Source organism: Jaculus jaculus, chromosome 1 (genome assembly GCF_020740685.1).
Source record: "Jaculus jaculus isolate mJacJac1 chromosome 1, mJacJac1.mat.Y.cur, whole genome shotgun sequence".
In the NCBI taxonomy this organism is placed as follows: domain Eukaryota; kingdom Metazoa; phylum Chordata; class Mammalia; order Rodentia; family Dipodidae; genus Jaculus; species Jaculus jaculus.
Window position 1 is genome coordinate 149,235,551 of NC_059102.1, and position 21,869 is coordinate 149,257,419.

General features: G+C 54.3%; 1 protein-coding gene across 2 annotated transcripts in view; it reads left to right on the plus strand.

Moving 5' to 3' along the window:
• The first annotated feature begins 326 nt into the window (after nucleotides 1-326).
• Nucleotides 327-21,869, plus strand: part of Col5a1 (collagen type V alpha 1 chain) — a 175,754-nt gene continuing 154,211 nt past the window's right edge. For both annotated transcript variants that reach the window (XM_045149160.1, XM_045149162.1), the window contains exon 1: nucleotides 327-453. In XM_045149160.1, the coding sequence (XP_045005095.1) occupies nucleotides 327-453 (127 nt within the window). The remainder of the gene's footprint in view (nucleotides 454-21,869) is intronic.

Genomic DNA, 21,869 nt, shown 5'->3' on the forward strand with positions numbered 1-21,869 from the left:
CCAGCCGTACTCGGAGGAGGAGGAGGAGGAGGAGGAGGACAGGGCGTGCGCGCGAGCAGCCAGCGAGCGGGGTCCCGGCCATCCCACGGGCCTCAGTGGACCCTCCCGCCGTGGGCTAGCGCGCCGACGGTCCCTTCCAAGAAGAGCCACCCATCGCCACGAGCTTCCCATGACTTCCTAAAGTTGTGCGATCCTCGCCGCGTCCTCCGTCCCGGGCTGTGCCCCACGTCCCCCCCCCCCCCGCCACCCCGCGCATCCCGTGCGCCCCTCGCAGCCCCTGCGCGCCCCAGCCCGCCCGCGCGCCCGCCCGCCCGCGCCTAGCCGGCATGGACGTCCACACCCGCTGGAAAGCGCGCGGCCCGCTCCGGCCCGGCGCCCCGCCGCTGTCCCCGCCGCTGCCCCCGCTGCTCCTGCTGCTGCTGCTGCTGTGGGCGCCGCCTCCGAGCCGCGCAGGTAAGGGCGCCGCTGGCGCTGGACGCGCGCTGGGGGCCTTGGCGCCACTGTCATCCCCAGCTGCTCCTGCGCCTGCCTGCAGAACTTTCCCCCTTGGCCTGTGGAATGCACCGGCCCAGACAACGAATGGCATTCGTGGAGGGGAGGGCTGGAGAGGGCGTCCGCCAACTCTGTCTCTGAGGGCGCCCCCCTAACACCCCAACCTCCCACCGAACGGGCGCGCGGGGTGGGGCTGTTGCCCCTGCCAAAGAAAGGCCTCATAATATATCAGTCAGAGGTGGACAAACTTTTGTCCCCAAGCCTCACATTCTCTGTCCTTACATCAGAGACTCCCGCTGCAGCCCACGCAGCCCCTGCAGCGCTACATTCCTTGCTGAAAGCCGGGAAGGGTCGCCCCCTAGAGTCATGCCCCATCAATTCTGCCTGGACTTCTAAGGGGTGGAAAGGGGATCCCAAAAGTTGAGTCCTCTGTGCACATTCTCCCCGTAGGATGATGGGCAGATCCTCTGCCTTCCCAGGGGACAGGGGTTTCCGCAGTCCTGGCCAAGTGTTCTGGGGCACTGGGGAGCTCTAGAGGGTGGTTGGCCAGCCCTGCCCCTAATCCGACCTTAAACCTCCTGATCCCTGGAAGGCAGTTTCCTTGGGCTTGCTGCCCACAGATGAGATGTAGGAAGCAAGGCTTTGGACTATGGGCTGAACCTGGCTTAGGTGATGCGCAGATGTGGGACTCATGCTTGCCAGCCAGGGTGGGCCCTTAGAAAGAGCCCTGCTCCTGTGGGAGGGCCCAGCGAGGCACTGACTGCCCGAACTCCCGTACTTCCAGGTTCAGATCAGGACCCATGTGTGTTCTCAGCATTACCTTTGGTGGTTAGCTGTGGTATAGGTTTTCTCACACCCCTAAACTCCAGAGTCTTGGGTCAGGAAAGTACCTTGGCTCACACTGACAGGGAGAGGTGAAGGCTGTGGGCTTTTGGTGCAGCGGAAGAGCAGTGGACAATGGCATGGGTTTGTGGGTGCAGTGGACAGCTGGACTGGCCAGCCCTTGCTCAGGGAGGAGGCTCTTCTCCACTGAGTTGGTGACTAGTGGGAGGAATCACTTTCCATGCCCTGTAGCCAATTATAATATTCGTTTTCCTGTTTCCTGGCATGATTAGTGCCCAGTGGGCACAGTGGATGAGCAGGAGTGGAGGGTTTGGGCGGATTGGGGGCTCTGAAGTGGGGTGGGGGGCAAGAGAGGAGCCTGGCGGGGGCCCGGGGCTCAGCAGGTTGCCCATTCTACTGTGACTTGGACCCAGCTAGTTTGGGTTTTTTTTCTGGGGGCCAGTTGAAGGTAGGAGGGGGGTGATAGAAATTCCCAGAACCGTGTGGGGGAGGGAGGATGGGGTCAGGGCCCCACTTCAGCCCAGCATCTGAGTTCTGCCCAAGTTCTCCTCATGGGAATTCTCCAGAACCTCAGGAGGACATGCTCCAGTGAGATCCTCAGGTAGGATGCCAAGGTTAGGGCCGGTGGCAGGCTGAGCATCTCAGTATGTCTCTCTTGCCATATCCCCTAGAGATCCCGCCACTGCCCACCCGCTTCTCCATCGCCCCCCCCCCACTCCGCTGCTCCCTTCCCTCTTGAGGGTGCGGCAGCTTTGAAGGAGAGGTGCAGGGCTGGCCCAGGAGCTTCCCGGGTCATGGCTGTGGCGTTGGACGTTTTGCCTTCGGCAAAGTAAACTTTCAGTAGTATGCCAAGAAACCGATTTTTTTTTCTGGGTGGGCTTCACAAGTCTCTCCCCCATCTCCCAGGGTGGTACCCATTTTGAAGTCACCCTCAGTGCTTTGGCCCGAGGGGTGGCTGTCTACTTGAGATGCTGATGAGGAAGGAGAAACCACAAGCAGGCCCCGCTGGTCTCCTTGTCCTCTCCCTCTCCCTCGCCCTCTCGGGATCTGCCAGATGTTCTCTGAGTTTTCTGTGAACACAGCTCTTTCTCTGCCTCCTTTCTTGGCCAAGTGTGCGAAGGAGTGAGAAGTCAGATTGCATTCGGAGCTGCTTAACGTCCTCACGGAGCAGTCGAGTATGGGAAATGAAACGTGACCCCAATATTTGGAAATTGAGGTCATCTCCTCAGCACACCATTGGCGGGCTCTGGTCACGTGATCACTTTTTTTTTGCAATAATTTGCAGGGGGAGAGCTGGCCAAGTTTTGTGAGGACTTGACAGATATTGAATGGTTAAATTTCCTGTGACTCAATGAGTTGGCTGCAGGGACATCTTTGGGCCCTCCTTCCATCCCTCCCTCCCTCCCTCCACCCCGCAAGGTCCCAGTTTGGTAGGAAGAACCCGGCCAGGGTCACCAAGTCCCTAAAGCAACTCTGCCTCTATTCAGCAGTCCCCTGGCTACAGAGTCAGAGCCGCCATCCTGCCAGGCTGTGACCACCCAGCTGTGGTGGGAGTGTCCCTTGCTGGGGCCTAGATCCCAACCTCTTCTCTGATGATGTTCCCTGAGGGAGGGGGCAGGAGCTGGCCCTGGGGTGCTGGCCAGAGCCTGCTTCTCCACTCCACCCTGAAGATATTTCTGGAAGCTCCCCATGGCCACACCCTTAGTCTAGCACAGCTGATGTCCCTGCCTCTGGCCACAGGTCTCTCCCCATTGTTGCATCCTCCTTGTATCACCCTGCGCCTTCTTCCCCCAGGGTTAGAGATAAAACAGGGAGGGACGGTGAGGATTTGACTTGGTCACCGCACTCCATAGCGGGGACAGCAAGCCTTAGTGGTTGCAGCATGGAGGGCCAGGGGTACCTCTACCCCAGGTTCTGTGCTCCCTGCACCCCCTGGTGAAGCCAAGTGATGGAGCTCTGGAGCAGCAGCAGGTCACCCCTCCCTTTCACCCATGGCCCTGGCAACAGCTTTGGGACAGTTAGTTATTCTGGGGCAAGTTTGCTGGCCCTTGTCTGGCTCTCACGATTACTCAAACCCTCATGTAGACCCACCAGGTGGGACAGAGACTCAGCAGAGGGGAAGCAGGGCTTCTGACCTGAACCCCGCCCATGGATGAGTGAGGGGTTACCCTCTTGCTCGGCCTCTGTGCTCTTTGATTGCATACCAGCTTCTCAGCAATCCCCCTGGACTGCTGTCCCTGCCTGGGCGCCAGTCCAGCCAGATGAGGCGTTCCATCTCAGTGCAATGGTTAAGTTGCTTTCCTGCCTCTCCCTCCCTCCTCCCCTGTACCCTTCCTTCAACCCCTCTTCATTGCCTCCTCTCTCCCCCTCCCTCCCTCCCTGCTGCCTTTCCCCTTTTGGAGCTCCATGGCCTTCTGCAGGGACGCAGTGGGGCTCAGTTTCCCTGTCTTCTTGTGCGGCACCAGGCCTCTTGAGTCAGTGGGGTTCCTTTGCACCTGGCCTGGGATGTGAGGAGGAGATGGATGCACAGGAGGCATCTTTCCTTTTACCCTATGCTAAACCACCGTGCTGGTCCTTTGGAACAGCCTGGGAAGGCTGGTTCCACTGGGTACCTGGAGGAGTGGTCCTCACACCCTTTGCCTTTTGTTACAGCCCTCCCCTCTCCCAGGGGTGACGTGCATCTCTGGGTTTAATCTTTTTCTATCTCATCCCTCCTTCCTGACAGGACGTTCCAACTCCAGCCCCTAGGGGATCACATTTGGGCTGCTTCCCTTGCCTGGAAAGCCCCTCATGAATGGGGTTGGCAGCCCTTACCCCAGGCCCTGCTTGCTTTGGGGACCCTATGAAGTGTCATTGAGGGAAAACAAGTAGAGGTCCCCAAGAGCTTCTTTAATCTCCTCTGACGCCCCCTCACAGTCCTTCTGCCAGGATGGGAGGGCGGATGGGAGGTGGGGCCTGGCTGTGTGCTAGAAGAGCCTTGGCCCGGGATGTGGGGGTCTCTAGTGATGGTTTGTCGTGGGGGGGTTTGGCAATGAGATTGCTGCTCTCCAGGGACAGCATGCATAGTGGAGAAGCTGGTCCCTGTGGGCTGCATGTCAGCCTCGAGGGCCATTGGATTGGCTTGGCTGGGACACGTCCCTGAGCCTCCATTTCCTTTCTGCTGGCTTCAGTGATGGTCACAGGGACCGTCCCGTAAGCTGGGTTTTGTGCTTCTTTGCAAGTAGACGTTCCCACAGTTCTCTGTGGATGTCAGAATCCCAGAAGCCTGGGGGAGGAGCGCACGGGTGCCGGGAGGCGCTGCAGCTCTGGTCTTCCCGCTCTAGCCCTCATGTGCATGTGGCCGCGTTCCCGTTGCCTCGTGGTGGTGTCGCGGGGTCGCCTGAGGTGTCCACATGGAGATGACGCACAGGCCGTTTCCACGGTTGTGCTTGTGTGTGTTTGCGTGTGGGGGTCAGGGTGGGGGCATGTGTACTATGCGGGACACGTGTATTTATGTGTGCTGTTATTTTAGCTTGCAGGATGGAGGTTTTGTGTGTGTGTGTGTGTGTGTGCGTGTGTGTACACAGTGCAGGAAGGGAGCTGCTGCAAAGGCGGGTGGGCCCACAGAACCTCCCAGATTGATGAGGAGGGCAGCGTCATACTGAACCTCTAATTATATCCTGCTCACCTGCCTTCAGCATTTTGCCAGATGTTGGCTCAGGTTTCAGCCGGACCAAGATGCTGTGTGCCGGGCATGCCTGGGTCACTCTCATGGATGGCATTACAGTCACCATGAGACTCAGCCTGCCTGCACACCAGGCATGGCCAAGGAGGAAGGACACTGGAGTGAGGCAGCATGGGCACCGCACCTAACTCCAAATCCTGTCTGCTATGCACTTTACTGCCCGGGCCTCAGTTTCCCCACCTGTGAGCGGGCAATGGCAATTGTCACTACATCGGGGTTCTTGTGAGAGCTCATGCACAAGTTGTGTGAAGCACGGAGTAAGCCTCGTGATTGCTGTTAGGACCTTTGGGGGTTCCCAAAGTGCTTTCATTAGTGATAGGCTCTTGGCTCCATACCACCCTCACCCTGGCCTTCCCATGAAGAGCCACACGGGGTCGCCCTCATGGCATGAGTTTAGGAAGCAGCATCCATCCAGTGTCTGTGTCCCACCTCTCCTGAGGTCTTGAGCCCAGCCATGAAGGTCTGTCTGTCCTCATGCCTCCTGTGCCAGAGCACCCTCACATCCCTGCTTCCCTTTGGCCACCTACTCTGTGAGAAGAATTTGGAAAGTGACCCATGCAGGTCCCAGACACTCAAGGGCTCTGGCCTTGTGCCTGTGGTGTTCCCATGGGAGGTGGCTGGTGTCTTGAGGCACATGTAGTAGGTAGTGGGGTCTTTGCCAACTTAGACCTTGTTTCTGTGCCACCCCATTGGGCCTGGCGAGGTGGTGATGGAATGAATGAACTGGTGGTGGACTCATGCATGGATGCACCGTGTAGGCCACGGGACCACTTTGCTTCACCCCTGTCAAGAAGTCTGAACCGGTAATCCCTCAGCTTCCTGTCAGCACAGTCATTTTGCTGGAAGATTCCCAGCCTCAACAATGACCCCACCATCAGTGGTAAATGTCACCATCGTCTGGTGACTCAGAACTAAGGCATGGAACCACAGGCTGACCCAGTTTTCTCAGGCTGTCCGGATGGAGACCTCCAGGGGCCAGCTACGAGGCTCTTTTGGCCTCCACTTGGGACACCTTGGACGTCTGCTTCTAGATCTCGGTTCTTGTAGGGAAACTTCAACCTTTGGCCCTTTCTTTCCTGCTGGCACATTGGCAGTAGGGGTGCTGGTTGCCTCTTGGGGGCAGGGATGAGGGAAAAGAGGGAACCAACACATGATGTATCCATACGAAACAAACACCTTGTTAATTACAATAAACATTTTAAAAGTCACAAAATGACCCCAAAATGTGTGAGTGATTTAAATGCTGAACTTCTGACCCTTGTATTGGAGAAATAGTGACCTCCCGATAGAACTGGTCATCTGAGTGGACAGTGAGACGTGACCTTTTCACCTGTGGAAAGCTGGAGCTGGCGGGCACTCCTGCCTGCGGTGTGACCCAGGGTCACAGCGAGGAGATCGGCCTTGGTGGCAGTTACTCTTGACAGCGTTTGTGGACCGCTGACACCAGGCAGACCTGGGTCAGGGTTCATGTGACCATTGGGTCCCTGGCCAACAGGAGCATCTGGAGCAGTTGGGGTTGGGAGGAGGTCAGACACCCGAAAAGGGTGATTTTATTAGTGAAACACAGTCAAAGGAGATAGGAAAAACACTCCTCAAACATTGTGACACCAGCCATTCAGAAGGAGGCACGTGTCTGGCAAAGAGATGCCGGCCATTCAGAGGCTAGCCTGTATTCGCGGTGCTGGCCTTAAACCAGCTGCACTGAGCACTTCTGGGGGCTCCTCATGCATGGCTGAAGACAGGTGCCCTGGATGGATGCAGAGAGCATTGTCTACTGTACCCTTCCCTGGATACTGTTCACACTCACCCTAGACCTTCCTCTCCAGGCATGACCTTCCCAGTACCTGTGGTCCTCAGGCAGCCCAGGGTGGGACTGGCCACTCCAGATGTGTCCCTTGAGGCTCTGCCAAGGCCAGGGGTCAGGAAGCCGTGGCAGTCACCCTCTATTGCTACGGTCCTCATTTACACATTAGTGTGCAGCCTCCGACCTACTCAAAGCTAGGTGAAGGAAGGCGTGGCCTGGCTCCCCCACCTCACTCAGGGCCCTGTGTTTCAGGCTGAGAGCGGTGGGACCTACTGTAGATGCACAGCTGGCCGGTTCGCTTCCCTTTCTTTTTTTTTATATACATTTTTGTTCATTATTTATTTATTTATTTGAGAGTAACAGACACAGGGAGAAAGACAGATAGAGGGAGAGAGACAGAATGGGCGTGCCAGGGCCTCCAGCCACTGCAAACGAACTCCGAACTCCAGACGTGTGCGCCCCCTTGTGAATCTGGCTAACGTGGGTCCTGGGGAACCGAGCCTCCAACCGGGGTCCTTAGGCTTCACAGGCAAGCGCTTAACCGCTAAGCCATCTCTCCAGCCCTCTCTTCCCTTTCTTACACATGACGAGGGAGCTGCAGGCAGCCTTCGTGGGCTGTATGCCTTAACGGGCTCAGCTCATTTTCTGGCCCTGGCCAGATAGTCCTGCACAAGTGAGCCTGCTGTTGCCGTGGGTGGGCACAGGAAGGGCCGCTTCAGCTTGGTCTGGCTTTGGAACACCCACCCCTGTTGAAAGGGCCTTTGACCTTTAGGGAAGTGTTTTCTCAGACCTTCTTCCCCGTGCTGAGATGTGGCTAAAGGGGCCGTGGGCATTTGGCTGATAATCGGCTTCTGCCACTCCCCCTCCCCTTTCTGGAACAATTTGGAATGCTGATCAACTCCAGCTTCCACTTGTGTTGAGAAGGGGAGGTGCCTGTGATATTTCTCCTCTTGCCTAAGGGAGAGGGGGCATGGTTCTAGAATCTCCTGGAAAGAAGGAGGATAGAGTCCCACTTTCTCTCCTGTTTCAGATGACAGAGGGGTGTCCCTGGCAGGTCAGAGACTCTGATGCTGCAGTTGGTGAATGGGTTACTCATGCTGTTTAGGTTCATGAGTTCAGGAACTGTTTGGGCTGTGGAGAGATGTCTGCTCACACTTGGAAACAGGGTTCCTGTGAGGTGCCAGTGACATTCAGATGGGGCCAGCGGGCTGGTGAACACAAGGCCCCAGGGGATGCGGAGCCAGTGAAACGGCGGCAGTTGCAGTGCTGGACTAGAATCCAGAGCCGAGGGAAACAGGTGGACCGTAGGGTTCCTATGCCTTGGGCTATTTTGCCCCCAGGGAGCATGTGGCAGTCTGGGAATATTTCTTGTCATATCCAGGATGGGCTGGTGCCATTGGCATCTGATGGCAACAGGGGATATGGTTCCAGAGCCACCCAGCCCCAAATGTCAGGGTAGGGGAAGCAAAGGCGAGATCCTGGGTACCCCTCCCCAGACTTTATGAGACAGCCAGTCAACCTGGTAAGTGGGAAGGTCTCAATTAGGGTGGGTCCTGGGGTCTCTTCAGGGTGTAGAACAATGTCTCTCTCATCTGGCCATGCCTCCCATACCCCGGGAAGGGGGCTCTCAAAGGAGTGCATTAAACCCCACCCCCACTCTGACAGCTTCTGATTTGGCCTGGGGTCCAGCACAGGAAATTGCATTCCTAGCAAAGTCTCAGGCTATGAAGAAATGAAGCTGGGGGTGGGGGGGCAGAGGACAGGGCGGGGGGTGGGGGGAGAAAAGCATACTTTGAAAGCCACTGGTGGGCCAGCACCCTTGACTCAAAGAGCTTGCGTTCCAGGGTGGAAAGGGTGCTGCTGGGCTGAGAAAGTCACGGCTGGGGGAGGATTGTCTGGAGGCAAAGGACTAGGAGGCTGGGCATGCCCCATTTGCCCCCTTATTTATACGCCCCTCCCACTGCAGAGAGGAGCAGGCTACATTCAATCTTCTCCAAAGGGGAGACCCCACTGTTCTGTAAACCCGCTGTCTGCTACCTGAGAGTCTAACTTTTTTTCATGAGTGTGTTTGTGGCATGCATGCTTGTAAGTGTGTGTATATGCGTGTGGGCATGCATGTGGGTGTGTGTGCACACATGTGTGCATGTTATGCAAGTCGGAGATGATAAACACTGCATGTCTTTTCTCAGTTGCTCTCTGCCTTACTTTCTGAGACAGGGTCTCTGGAACCAACAGCTCACTGATTAGACTGTACTGGTGGACAGCGATCCCCAGAGATTCCTTGTCTCGGCCACCCCAGTGGTGGCATATGCCACCATGCTTGGCTTTAAGTGGGTGCTAGGGATCCAAACACAGGCTCTCATTCTTGTGTGGCAAACACTTTACCTATGGAGACGTCACCCCAGCCCCACCTGTGAGCCTTCATGTTGAAGTTAGTTTGTAGAGTGTGTGTGGTGGGGGCTGGGGTGACTTCACACTTAGCCCAGATCCTCCCATATTCTGTAGGGCTCCATGATCTGCCCACAGTTTACATACCCAGCTGTCCATAAAAATCCCTCCACCCCATGATTTAAATTTTTTTTTTTTAAGAGAGAGAGAGAGACAGACAGGCAGAGAGAGGAGAGAGAGAATTGGCACACCAGGGCCTCAGCCACTGCAATTGAACTTCAGATGCTTGCGCCACCCAGTGGTCATGTGCACGATTGCGCTTGCCTCACCTTTGCACATCTTGCCAAGGTGGGGTCTGGAGAAGAGAACCTGGGTCCTCAGGCTTCTCAGGCAAGCGCCTTCACTGCTAAGCCATCTCTCCAACCCCACCCCATGATTTTGAAACAGATTGCTGACATCACTTGCTTCACAGGTGACCTATTGAGCATGTGTTCCTAACAGACAGGCTATATGTAGGCATTGCTGTCCCAGCTCTCTGGTCTCTGCCTGTCTTATCTCCTAGAGCTCTCTCTCTCTCTCTCTCTCTCTCTCTCTTGGTGGGTCTGCAGGCTGGATGCTTGCAGGAAGGTTGCACCAATGTGCCCTAGAGGCTGTGCTGTCTTATTTGTGACACACATGCATACATGGGAAGGATCGAGAGGGACTCAGAGAGCGCCAGTGTCCTAGAGGCCCTAATCCAGGAGGGGTGGAGGACAGTGATTCCGGTGCCCTCGGACACTCAGCTCACTTCTGAGCAGTGTGGGCAGAGTAGGAACTTGCATCTCACCCGCCCCTATGTGCTTGGGCTTAGCCTAGCAGAGGCTTCTATATGCCCTTCTCTGCCTTGGTTTCCCCATCTGCAGAGTGGACATAAAATGCTACCTGTCTCCGAGGCAAGTTGGAAGCCAAAGGAACTGTCCCATGTAAATGGCGCAGGAAGTTTCGTTACTGCCATGAGTGCATGCCCATGTGGGATACACCCGGAGCTTGCACGGCATGGACCTGAGCTATTGAGGGGCCAGAGGAATGCCTAGGGTTCACCCTATTTCCAAGCAGCGTGTGGCTAGTCTTCAGCCCTAGCGTACGAGCTCAGGCAAGCCCTGAGCAGAACCTTCTAAGACGGGTTTGTTCCCCTCCCCCCGCCCTCCCCGGCTCCTGTTCAAAGGGTCCTGTGATATTCCTGGAGAACTCTCCAGTGGGCTTGTCTAATATAGGGAATCCTTCCCAAACTCCTTTGGTGCTCCCTGGCTCTTGGGCCATTGGTCCAAGTAACGGATACAGAGCATGTGGCCAGACTTGACCCAGTGGTGGGCTGTGAATAAGGACCTACGGGGGCTTCCTGGCGTCTAACACATGAGGGGCGGTGTGTGTGTTTCTCCCTGTGACAGGAGGGCTGCTGTCCTTGTACTGTCACCGCAACTGCATCCGGGGCTCCCTATGCTCCCAGAATGCCCTGGAACAAAGGGCGGGTCCCCAGAGCTGCAAGCTGGCTCTTTGCAGAGACCCTGGGCATGCCTGTGTTCTCTGGGCTTAAAGCGGAAAGAAGAAAGGGCAGGTGCACTGCCCTTGGGGAGACCTGACGGGGCTCAGCAGAGGACCCTGGATAAAAGCCGGGACACAGGTCCTGGGGTTCCTCCACTCCAGCCCCCAACCTCAGTGGTCCCAGAACCCCTGACTTGCCGACGTTGGTTCCCAGGGAACTCCTTCTCTAAATTCTGGTACTAGTGATCAGTTGCCTCGTTAACCTTTCCTTTTTACATGTGCGTATGTGGTGTCTGTGTATACAAGTTCATATGCGTGTGAGTGCGCACGCGTATGGAGGCCAAAGGTTAACATGCTTGTCTTCCTCTATCCCTTTCCGCTTTGTTTGTTGCCATAGTGCCTCGCTTGGATCCAGAGCTTCCCAGTTCCACTAGTCTAGCTGGCCAGACCTGGGAGTCCCCTGTCTCTGCTTCCCAAGCACTGGGATTACGGGAGTGTCACCACACCCACCTGGCATTTACGTGTGTGCTAGGGATCCAAACTCCAGTCCTCATACTTGTTTGGCAGAGGCAAGTGCTTTGTCCACTGAGCCATCTCTACAGCTCCGCCTTTTTGATTATTTATTTTAGGGAGAGAGAGACAGAGAGAGAATTGGCGCACCAGGGCCTCAGCTGCTGCAATCCACTCCACATGCTTGCGCCACCTAGTGGGCATGTGCAACCTTGCGCTTGCCTCACCTTTGTACATCTGGCTTATGTAGGATTTGGAGAGTCGGGCATGGGTCCTTAGGCTTCGCAGGCAAGCGCCGTAGCTGGCTAAGTCATTTCTCCAGCCCCCCTTTTGGCTTTTGGAAAGAAAGTTCAAGGGCTATCCAGAGAATAAGACAGTGAGGTGCGAGGGGATCTTGGCGGTCAGTCACATGAGCATTTTTAGGTGTGTCCTGGAGCATGTTACTTGACCTCTTTGATCTGAGTCAGCTTATCTGCACATCGGAGGTAATGTTCACCTCCAGGAGGTGTTGAAACCTGCCTCCAAGCTCATGGTTTACTGCAGTAACCAAACGTTTCAGGGTTGAGAACTCCTTCACTCCTTGCTCACCTGTAGTAGGAGATGCACCACTATAGCCAGTGGTGGAGATCAGCTTGTAGTCATTACGTGATAACAAAGTTACCATAATCTTGCGTAGCAGCTGAGGTCCAGGGGCCGTCACTGTGGTCTCTGGAAAGTGTGAAGGACCGAAGGGAGCGGCTGTTTGTAGGAGCAGGGCCACTCATCTCAGCGGCAGCCAAATGTGGGAGCAAAGAGGTTCCTTTGATGACGAGGGCACTACAGAGGCTGCCCTTGTGCCCAGGAGTGCGAGGGCTGACCGGTGAACAGGTCCAGGCCCCAGAAGGAATAGGTAGATGCCCAGCAGGAGGGCTCGCAGAATCATGGTCTAGACTCATTTGCAGTTGAGTAAACTCAAGACCAAGGGGGCATTGAGGGGCTCCTGGGGTCACAGATGGTGACAAGTGGGGAACATACCTTGGTGGTAAGCACAGAGCGGCTGCCCGCCATGATGGGCGCTGTCCAATCCTGATGTTGGGGCATGGAATGTGGCCCTCTTGAATGCCACCAACAGGAGGTGCTGTTCCAGCCTCAGGGTCTTTCTGTGCTTCTGGGGGCTGGAAGGGATGGCAGGCTGCTCTACCCAAGGCGTTCCCATCCAGGCAAGGTCTTAACCACCAGGCTTCTCAGACACCTCTGCCTGGGGTGGCTCAGGCCAGTGCAGGCAGGAGACCCCCTCACCTGCAGCAGGTATTGAAACCTGCCTCCAAGCTCATGGTTTAGTGCTGTAACCAAACATCACAGGCTTGAGAGCTCCCACACTCCTTGCTCACCTGCAGCAGGGGAAAGCGTTCCTCCAAAGGGGATGCTCCACTGTAGCCAGCACTGTCCACAGGGAGGGGCAGCTGCGGGTCCCCCAGCCCAGGAACAGCCTGTCCTCGTATGCCCTGTGGCTCCTGCCTGTGTCACGCTCTGCCTTCCTTGCTTGGGGCCAGGGCTGGGCCATGGCAAACGGCCACCTGGCCTGAAAGGGGGATTTGCTGGCTCTGGGGAGGAGCCACTGGCCAAGAGCATGGACCGTGTGGCTGAAAGGTACATGGGGTATGTTAGGGGGCAGCCAAGGCCCCTCTCGATCCGTGCCTGACTCCCGCACCCCTCAAGGGCTAGAGGAATGGGCGGAGTAGGCAGCTGCTGTGTCTGGCATGGTCTTGTAAGCCTGTGGTCCTGTGATCAAGTGGGGACAGCCGAAGAGGATTGGGGTACCTCTGGATTGCAGGGAAGGGGTGTCGGACTCCAAGCAGGCTCTGGGGTCCTGACACTCCCCGAGTCTGGTAATTGATGTAAGTTAAGGTAGAAGGAACATATGGACTAAGAGGAGGCAAGTTTGGGAATTTTCTCTTCCCTGTCCCCCTTCCTCTCCCCCTCCTAAGTGCCATCACTCACTCTTATCCTCATGGCACGTTTTGGTATACATATACTTTTACCATATATTAATGATAAAAAAGTAATTTTTCATATTCATGAGGTAGATATACTTAGTTATTTTTACATAAAGGACTAAATACCTGAATATTTGACAGTGCAGATGTAGAGCATAGCCAACACTTTACAGAGTTGATTGATAGTTTGGCTTAAAATTGTCACCGCTGAGAACACCATTTTGCATAAATACATAGGATAAGATGGCAGACGTATACTTAAGGCCATTTCAGAAATTGTTGGAAATCCTTTCCTGATCATAAGCCAACATTCCGTTAGCAACATTTTCATGAAACTCAAGTTAGCAACTCAAACAGTCATTTTGTTTTACTTTTTAATAATCAAACATCGGAACACGGTTCAATCCAAAGGCATACTGATTTGATACTTAGTGACAGTAGAAAGAGCAGAAAACTGTGTGTGAAAAGACTACAGTCCACGACATACTGTAGTCAAACTGAGCTGCCGCATCCCGGGAAGTGCTGGGGGTGCGTGGTGCGGGGGCGGGCATGCGCCGTGCACAGAACACGTGCTGCGTGTGCAGAAGAATCAAGGTTGCAGCGAAGTCGTGGCATGCAACAGGGGCAAGCGCTGCTGGAAACACTTCAGATGCAGGTTGCATTGGACTTGGAATTCAGTGTTGGTTGTTGCATGTTCAGATGCCTTTTATTGTTGCCAAATATCTCATTATTATTATTAATTATTATTATTACTTTACAAACCTCACATTTAGTTATTTGACCCCACGTGACCTACAGTTTAAGAAGCTGGAGCAGGGGGCTGGAGAATGGCTCAGTGGTTAAAGGTGTTTGCTTGCAAAGTCTGACATCCCAGGTTCAATTCCCGGATACCCACATAAAGCCAGATGCATAAAGTGGCTTATGTGCCTTGAGCCACTCGTGTGCAGTGGAGGGAGGCCCTGGCGTGCCCATAGTCACTCTACCTGCCTCTTTCTGTTTCTCTCTCAAATAAAGAAGTAGAAAAGAAAACAAGATTTTTTTTTTTTAAAGAAGCTGGAGTTTAAGGTAAGAGCTATCACCCCCATTTTACAGGTGAGGAGACTGACCCACAGAAGCGCTATAGCGGTGAGTGTAGAGCTGCTGCCCTTAAGACAGCATTGTGCCCTGTGAGTGACTCTGTTCAGCCGGGTGCAGGGACACCCAGGCTCAAGTGGCAGGGCCTTCGGAGAGCACTGAGTGGCAGGTGAGGTCTGCGTTTATTCCCATCGGAGGCACGGTCACTTTTTTCTTTCTCTCTGGGCGTCTTTATCCTCGCAGCAGTGTGGACAGGGAGGCTGAGAAATGAGGGGTGAGAGCTGTTGGCCTCTGTTCTCCCTGACTTCCCTCTGTGCCTCTGGCTGGGAGTGTGGGGTCGTAGGGGCTTGGAGTTCAGGAGGGAGCAGTGGCTTCTGGCCTGTCCTTTGGCACTGCTTCCTAACACGCCCCCACCCCCCACCCCAGCCCTGGGCCCTCCATGTCTTTCTCAGTCTGTCTTGGATGAGCTGGGCAGGATTTTTCTCCTGAGCCGGAATCCAGCTGCGAGCGGCTGTTTGTTTAAGGACTGTGAGTCACGTTTTCCATTTTAGTAGAGAGGAGACTGATAGTGGAGGATTAGCGCCAGGTAGGAGCCCCTGCTCAACCTCAGCGGACACTGTGGGGGCTGCTCGTGGCAGTGGGGGTGGGGTGGGGGGTTGTAGCTGCGCCCTCCGCAGGGGCTGGGTGGGGGTTGAGTCATCCACCAAAGGGTCCAAGAGTTAAAGCTGGTACAGTTTAGTCCTAAGCTCCCTGGGGCCAGGGAAGCTGGAGCAGGGTGTGAGCCACGTCTTTAAATCATCAGCATTTCGGAAAAGAAAAATAAAATCCCCACAACCGTGACTGGAGACCTGGCTGTCTTTGGCCTTCCCCACGGGGCCCTGAGTCCCACTGAAAGCGCTTGCTTCCCGGGGCGGCCCACTTAGCCCCATGGCACTCCTCAGACACCACTAGGAAAAGTGAGGGATTCAATGGCTCATTGTGGAGCCATTGAAGCCTGGATGGCAAAACCTGTGGCTGGAGAGGGTGTAAAGAGGGCGCCACCTAGAGGTTAATTATGGAATTGCATCTCAGCTCTACTTGCCATTGTGGTTTAGAGGGCTTGGGTTGTGGATATTACAACGCTCAAGGCGCTGCTCCAGGAATGCCAACTTACCCTACCCATAGGCTTTTCAGAGAGCCTAAGGAGAAAGAGTTGAGGCGACACAGGACCTTGCTGGCCCCAGGTCTGTTGGATCTCACAGAGTTGCGGCTTAGGAACCCTTGCTGGTTTGAACTGAAAGTGCTGTGTGGGCTTTAGGGCTGACCCCGTGTGTGCCTGTGTTGACGCGGGTTTTGGAAGGTGGCAGGGGAAATGCAGGGGGAGCCGTTGGTTCATGGCTGCTTGGTGGGCTGGTTTATAGGAGGACACAGAGTCCTCAAAGGGTGACCCGAGAACGTGGCAGAGCTTGGCTTTTAGGCTGGATGCCCCGTGAGAAAGGATGCCTGGCATTAGTCCGAGGGTGCCCAGAGTGTGGACACTCCCTCCGGAGGCTCAGCCGAATAACCTTCCCCCTCAGTGCGTGCTGGCTCAGAGTCTGTGTGGCTCAGGTCCTGCTGCATTGACCCTTGTTGCTCACTTAGCTTTGCGTACTGTGTTTCATATATGAGCCGTTTGAATGATTTCACATCTTTCAAGGATCTTCAGGCAAACAGCTCGTTTGTGATGTGTGTGTATGGGGGGGGGGCATGATGGGGGCCTCAGCAGGTTAGAACCTCACTGGTCTGGTCTCTCCAGGCAGCCTTGTGTGCGCATAGCTGACCATACCTGGTATCCTCCTAGGGAGAGGCGCTTTCTTCTTGCTTTCTATTGGCTCCTTCTCCTCACTCAGTGGCCCTGTTGCTGTCCTGCCTCTGGGAGGACTTCTCTGGAGACCAAGCCAACAGGGGGCCAGCCCGAGGTTGGGTTGGCACTCTCCTGGGCTCCATGCCCTTCTGCCTCTTTCCTTCCTCTGCTCTGTGGGCCAGTCAGCCTCGCTATCTTCCTGAGCGTGCACTTCCCAGTTGCCACCTTCCAACTTAATCGTGGCCTCGGCAGAGGCAGCTTTCCAGACCCTTCCAGGACCAGCTCTGCTAATTCCAGGATCGCTGGTCTCACCCCATAAAATGCCTCCCAGCCATGTTTTGGAATGTTTTCGATGCTGCCAGCTCCTGCCTGCTGTCCTCAGCCGCTTCTTCATGGGTGAGCCTCTCCCTTGACAGGCTTCTGTTCCTGGGACTTCTAGGGAGAGCCCCCCCCCCCCCGCAATGCTGATTCCTTCATTTTCGCATCCTGAACACACGAGTGTGCTCACAGCCTCCCTTCCTGGGTTCAAGTTAAGTGCCCCCTCCCCCCACAAAAAAAGGTACCAGGTCCTTGGTGCATTCTTTCTCCCTAAATGCCGATGTCTGGTCAGTATCATGGCCAACAGATAAATTCCTTGGCAGAGAGGCAATCTGGTCTCTTTCCAGTTTCGTAGGAAACACTTTCCTGGTCTGATTTCTCTAGTGATGTAGAAGCCAGTATGGGCGGCACCATGTGGCCCTGCCATCCCTGCTTTTCCCTGCCTGGATTATGTTAGATTGAGTTGCTTGTGGTTTTTTCCCTTTCTCACCTGCCTGTTTCTTGCTGGCCCTTCAGTCCCCTTCTTTCTCATTTTGACTTTTCTGCCTGCCCTGAGGCTCCGCCTTTAAATGCCGGTGGGCGGGACTGGCTCCCATCCTTCCCAGCACCCCTCCTGATACCTAGTTAGGCACACAGCCCTCTCCACCCAGTGACCCTCGAACCTCTCTGGTGGGGGTCTTCTGTGTCGCTAGTGGGGGCTGAGGTTTGGGGGTATGGGCAGACACCAGAGCAGCTCAGATGGGAGGGCTTCTTGCTAGAACTCTCCACCCCCTGTCCTCACAGCCCTGTGGCCTTATCTCGCCTCCGATCTTGAATCCTGTCCTGGACTCTCTCAGCTTTGCAAGGAGGTGGGGCGTGGGCAGCTGCCATCTTGGGCTAGGGCTGGCTAATCCTCGCAGAACATTCTGGTTTGGAAAACCGTGCTCTCAGTCTGTTGTTAATTGCATCTTTGTTGGGCCACAAATTCCGTACCCGCGCCTCGACTGTGACTCAACTCCAGAGCTGATGGGTGCCTCACGCTTGGGGTTTGCCAGACGCTCCCTGCACACCTAGTGCGGGCCCTGCCGGCTCCGCTACACTCTGAGGCTGGGAAATTCCTAAAGCTACCGTTCTTAAATTAAACTCAGCAGGCATTTCTGTGGGTGCCAGCACCGTCGGAGGCACTGTGTGTGGCTTTGCCAAGGGGTGGTTGAGGACAGCGCCCTCTTGAAGTGTAATCAGAGTCCCCTGATCTGTGATCCGGATGTGTGTGACTCAGGTGCCGCCCCAGGGACAAGAGGGCCATCTTGGCTGGGCACGGGCAGATCGTGAGGTCTTGGAATACGGGCCATATCCCTGAGCCAGGCGTGGTGGCCCTGTGGCTTTTAACTAGTTGCATGTCCAGGCCCCCCTCTGCTCCCTTAGTTCTCTTGCGAGTCCAAGAGGGAGACAGAGCCAAGCCCTTCGGGTGGGGCTCTGGCAGTCTGGCTGTGACAGAACTGGCCTCCCCCCCCCCCCGCTGTGTCCCCTCCTGGAGCACTCCCGGGTCTGTGTGCAGTGGCCTTCGGGGGCGTGTTGGGACCAGGCTGTGGGTTTTGTCTTCTAACTGAGAACAAATGTGGTCAGAGCCCTGCCCACGAGGGCCTGGCATGAGTGTGGAATGCATAGACCCCAGTGCATTTTCCTTCCTTAATAATATGTACTTTTCGTGATAAAAGATGCATTTCGCTGTAGTCATTTTTGGAAAATATGAAAATACATAAAGAGGGGCTAGAGTGACGGCTTAGCAATTAAGGCGCTTGCCTGTGAAGCCTTAAGACTCGGAGTCAATTCCCCAGGACCCACGTAAACCAGATGTCCAAGGTGGCACATGCGTCTGGAGTTCGTTTGCAGTGGCTGGAGGCCCTGGCATGCGCAGTCTCTCTCTCTCTCTCTCTCTCCTCCACTCTATCTCTCAAATAAATAAATAAATAAATAAGATATAAATTTTTTAAAATAAAAAATACATAAAAAGATCAGATTTTTATGGGTCTGAGTATAGAGTAGGAAGAAATACACAGCGGTGGCTGTCTGGGGAGTTCAGGAGCACTGTGCCAGCCTGTACGGCTGCTCTGGGTCTAACTTACTGAAGGTGGTGGCCTCAGGAGCCCGGACACAGCACCCTGTTCCCACTCCCCCACGTGGTGTATGGTGGTGATGCTCTCCAGCCAACCTCTTTAGGCATCTGCCATGGTGGACACTCAGAATTCCTGTGTCTCATACTTCAGGCCTCCTCACACCAATCTGCTTACAGCAGAGCAGAAGTCTCTGGCCTTCTCGGGCCACTCTTGGGTAGAGGAACACGGGAGGGGCTGGTGAGCAGCTGACCCCACCCCCTGCACCCGGGATGAGTCATTCAGGCCTGGTAGTGAATGCATAGCTCTTGCCTTGAAAGCCGGGGTGCTGGCAGGAATTTAGGGTCTGGTAAAGATTGACCTGGACTAGAAAGGTAGGATTAGTCACCGAGCTGGGCTGGGTGAGGGAGGGAAGAAGCCGCTTGGGACAACAAATCTGGAACCTGCCTTCCCCTTGCACCAAATGCATTCCAGATGGATCAAAGATGCGAACTTTAAAAATGAAAGCACAGGGCTGGAGAGATGGCTTAGCGGTTAAGCGCTTGCCTGTGAAGCCTAAGGACCCCGGTTCGAGGCTTGACTCCCCCAGGACCCATGTTAGCCAGATGCACAAGGGGGCACACGCATCTGGAGTTCGTTTGCAGTGGCTGGAGGCCCTGGCGTGCCCATTCTCTCTCTCTTTCTTTCTCTGCCTCTTTCCCTCTGTTGCTCTCAAATAAATAAATAAAAATATTTAAAAAAAAACACGAAAGCACAGAACTACTAGAAGAAAGCACGGGCCACAGATCTTACGATCTTGGGATAGGAAGGACATTGTTACTGTGACACACACCTATATAAGAGAAAGAGTCGATGCTTTTTAAGGTCATGAGTTTCTTTCTGGCCAAAATTTTTTAAAAATGCAGTTAATCATCCTAAGAAAAGAATGTGGACATATATGGCAGAAAAGAGTCAATATGCTATAACATGCAAAGAGTTCCTACAAATCAATAAAAGCCAAAGGCATGAGTAGTACTCAGAAAAGAAAAGACGAGGAGCTTTTAAACATGTGATAAAATGTTTCACTTTAGAAGGAAGGCATGAAGATGAATGCTCAGGAAACGGCATTAGTTACCTTAGGAGAACCAAGAACACCCCCGAGTATGTGCACTGGTGACTATAGGCAGGGGAAGGAACATCTTCATACCCTGACCTCCTCCAACAGGCAATCATCAGAAATCACTGGATAATTACACTGTGTGTACTCCTTGACTCAGCAACTCTGCTTATAGGAGCGTGTCATATTTACACACTCAACGGCGAGTACAAGAGCTGGTGTGGAACTGTTGGGAAGACAGGATCAAAACACCCACATCCCCATCAAGAAGAGTTTTTTTTTTTTTAATAGTGTATTTATTTGAGAGAGGGAGAGAGGGAGGTAATGAGGTAGGGAAGGAGGGAGGAAGGAAAGAGAGAACAGGTATGCCAGGACCTCTAGCCACTGCAAACAATTCCAGATACATGCACCATCATGTGCATATGGCTTATGTGGGTGCCGGGAATCAAACCTGGGTCTTTATGCTTCGCAGGCAAGCACCTTAACCACTAAGGAATCGCTCCAGCCGAAGGACTAGTTTTACAGTTGATGTATCCAAGGCTGGCCTCCAACCCTGTGATCCTGGGATCACAGGTGTACAGTACCACACCTGGCTGCGCGAGAAGCTGTACTAGTCAGTTCTAATGCTGCTGGGATGAACATCTAAACCAGATGCAGTTTATGGGAGGAAGGGGTTTGTTTCAAGCTTACAGATAGATCCAGGGAAAGTTCCATCAATGGGGGAAGAGAGGCTGGCTCCCATTCATAAACTTAAGCAGAGAGAGAAACCACCACCAGCCAGCATACACCAATAAACAGCAAGCATGGACCCCGCTAGAGCTCAGACTGTTCTGCACATCATTGGGCTGGAATTCAGATCCGCCCTCAATGACACCTTAGGGCTGGACTCCAGGATCCACCCCCTCCCCCCCCCCGTGACACTTTCTCCAGCCAGACTTTCTCCAGCTGGAGATCCAAGTTACAAGTTTAATGTTAACGCCCGAGTCAATGGGGGACACATATTCAACTATCACAGGAGCCCTTTACATACACCGCTGCACATATCTACAGGGCAGAGCCCCATGCTGAAAGGAATGGGGTTCCAATGGTTTCAGATGGACTGAGAGTCTTCAGGATACATGAAATGAAGCCCAGCTAGGTAAAGATGTCTCCTCATGGGGCGAACCTCACGCTTATGGGAAAAGGGAAGCCTCACTGCGCAAGCCCTCTACATCCAAAGGGAAGACTCCCAGACCAAGGTGCTTATATGCAACAGTTATAGGGAAAATACCCCAAAATTCAGAATGATGCTTTTTTTATTTCCTAGAGCAGGCAACAGGTACATGGACTGTTCTCCTTTCCTTCTCCTCTTCCCTTCCTTCCCGCTTCTCTTCCCCCTTTTATTCCCTCCCCTCTCCTCCTCTTCTCTTTCTCCTTTTCCTTCCCTTGCCTTAACCCTCCCCTCCCCTCCATTTGCCTTCTCGTTCCTCCCTTTCCCTCTCCTCTTCTCCTGCCCTGTCCCTTTTTTCTTTCTCTGTTCCCTGGTCCTTTCTCTTCCCTCCCCCCACTTTTTTTTTTTGTTGACATAGAGTCTCATACATCCTAGGCTGGTTCCAGATTCTGTGTAGTCAGGATGGACATTAAACTTCTGTATCCTCCTGCCTCCACCTTCTGAATGCTGGGATCACGGGCGTGCACCACCACGTCCGGCTTATGCAGCGCCAAGGGTGGGACTTAGGGCTTCATGCATGCCAGGTGAGCTCTCTGCGAGTCGAGCCCTGTGCCCAGCCTCTGGGCTTCAGCTCTCATCCGCCTCTTTAGGGAAAGTGGACAGGGGTGAGCTGCTGAGAGGCAGGCCGGGGCTGGCTGAGGCAGCCAAGTGCAGGTTAGCCTCTCCGAGCCACGTGATGACACAGTCAATGAAAACAATTTGTGGTCTTAAAAAAAAACAATTCTAAAGGTAAGAGGAGTTCAGTCCAGGAAGGGCTCACCAGTGCGCTGTACCATTCCCGACACCGTCAAGGTGGGACAGGCACCTGGAGACTTCTGAGTTGTGATCGTCCTGATCAGCCTAGGTCCACTTCTTTTATGGGAGTGGAAACTGAGGCTGGCACCGTGTCTCACCTAGAGTCACTTGGAAAACTGAGTACTCTGGGTTCAGCAGAGACCCCCCTGGACTATCCTGCTTAGGCAAGGCTTTGGCCTTGGTTAAGTGTATTCAGGAAGAAT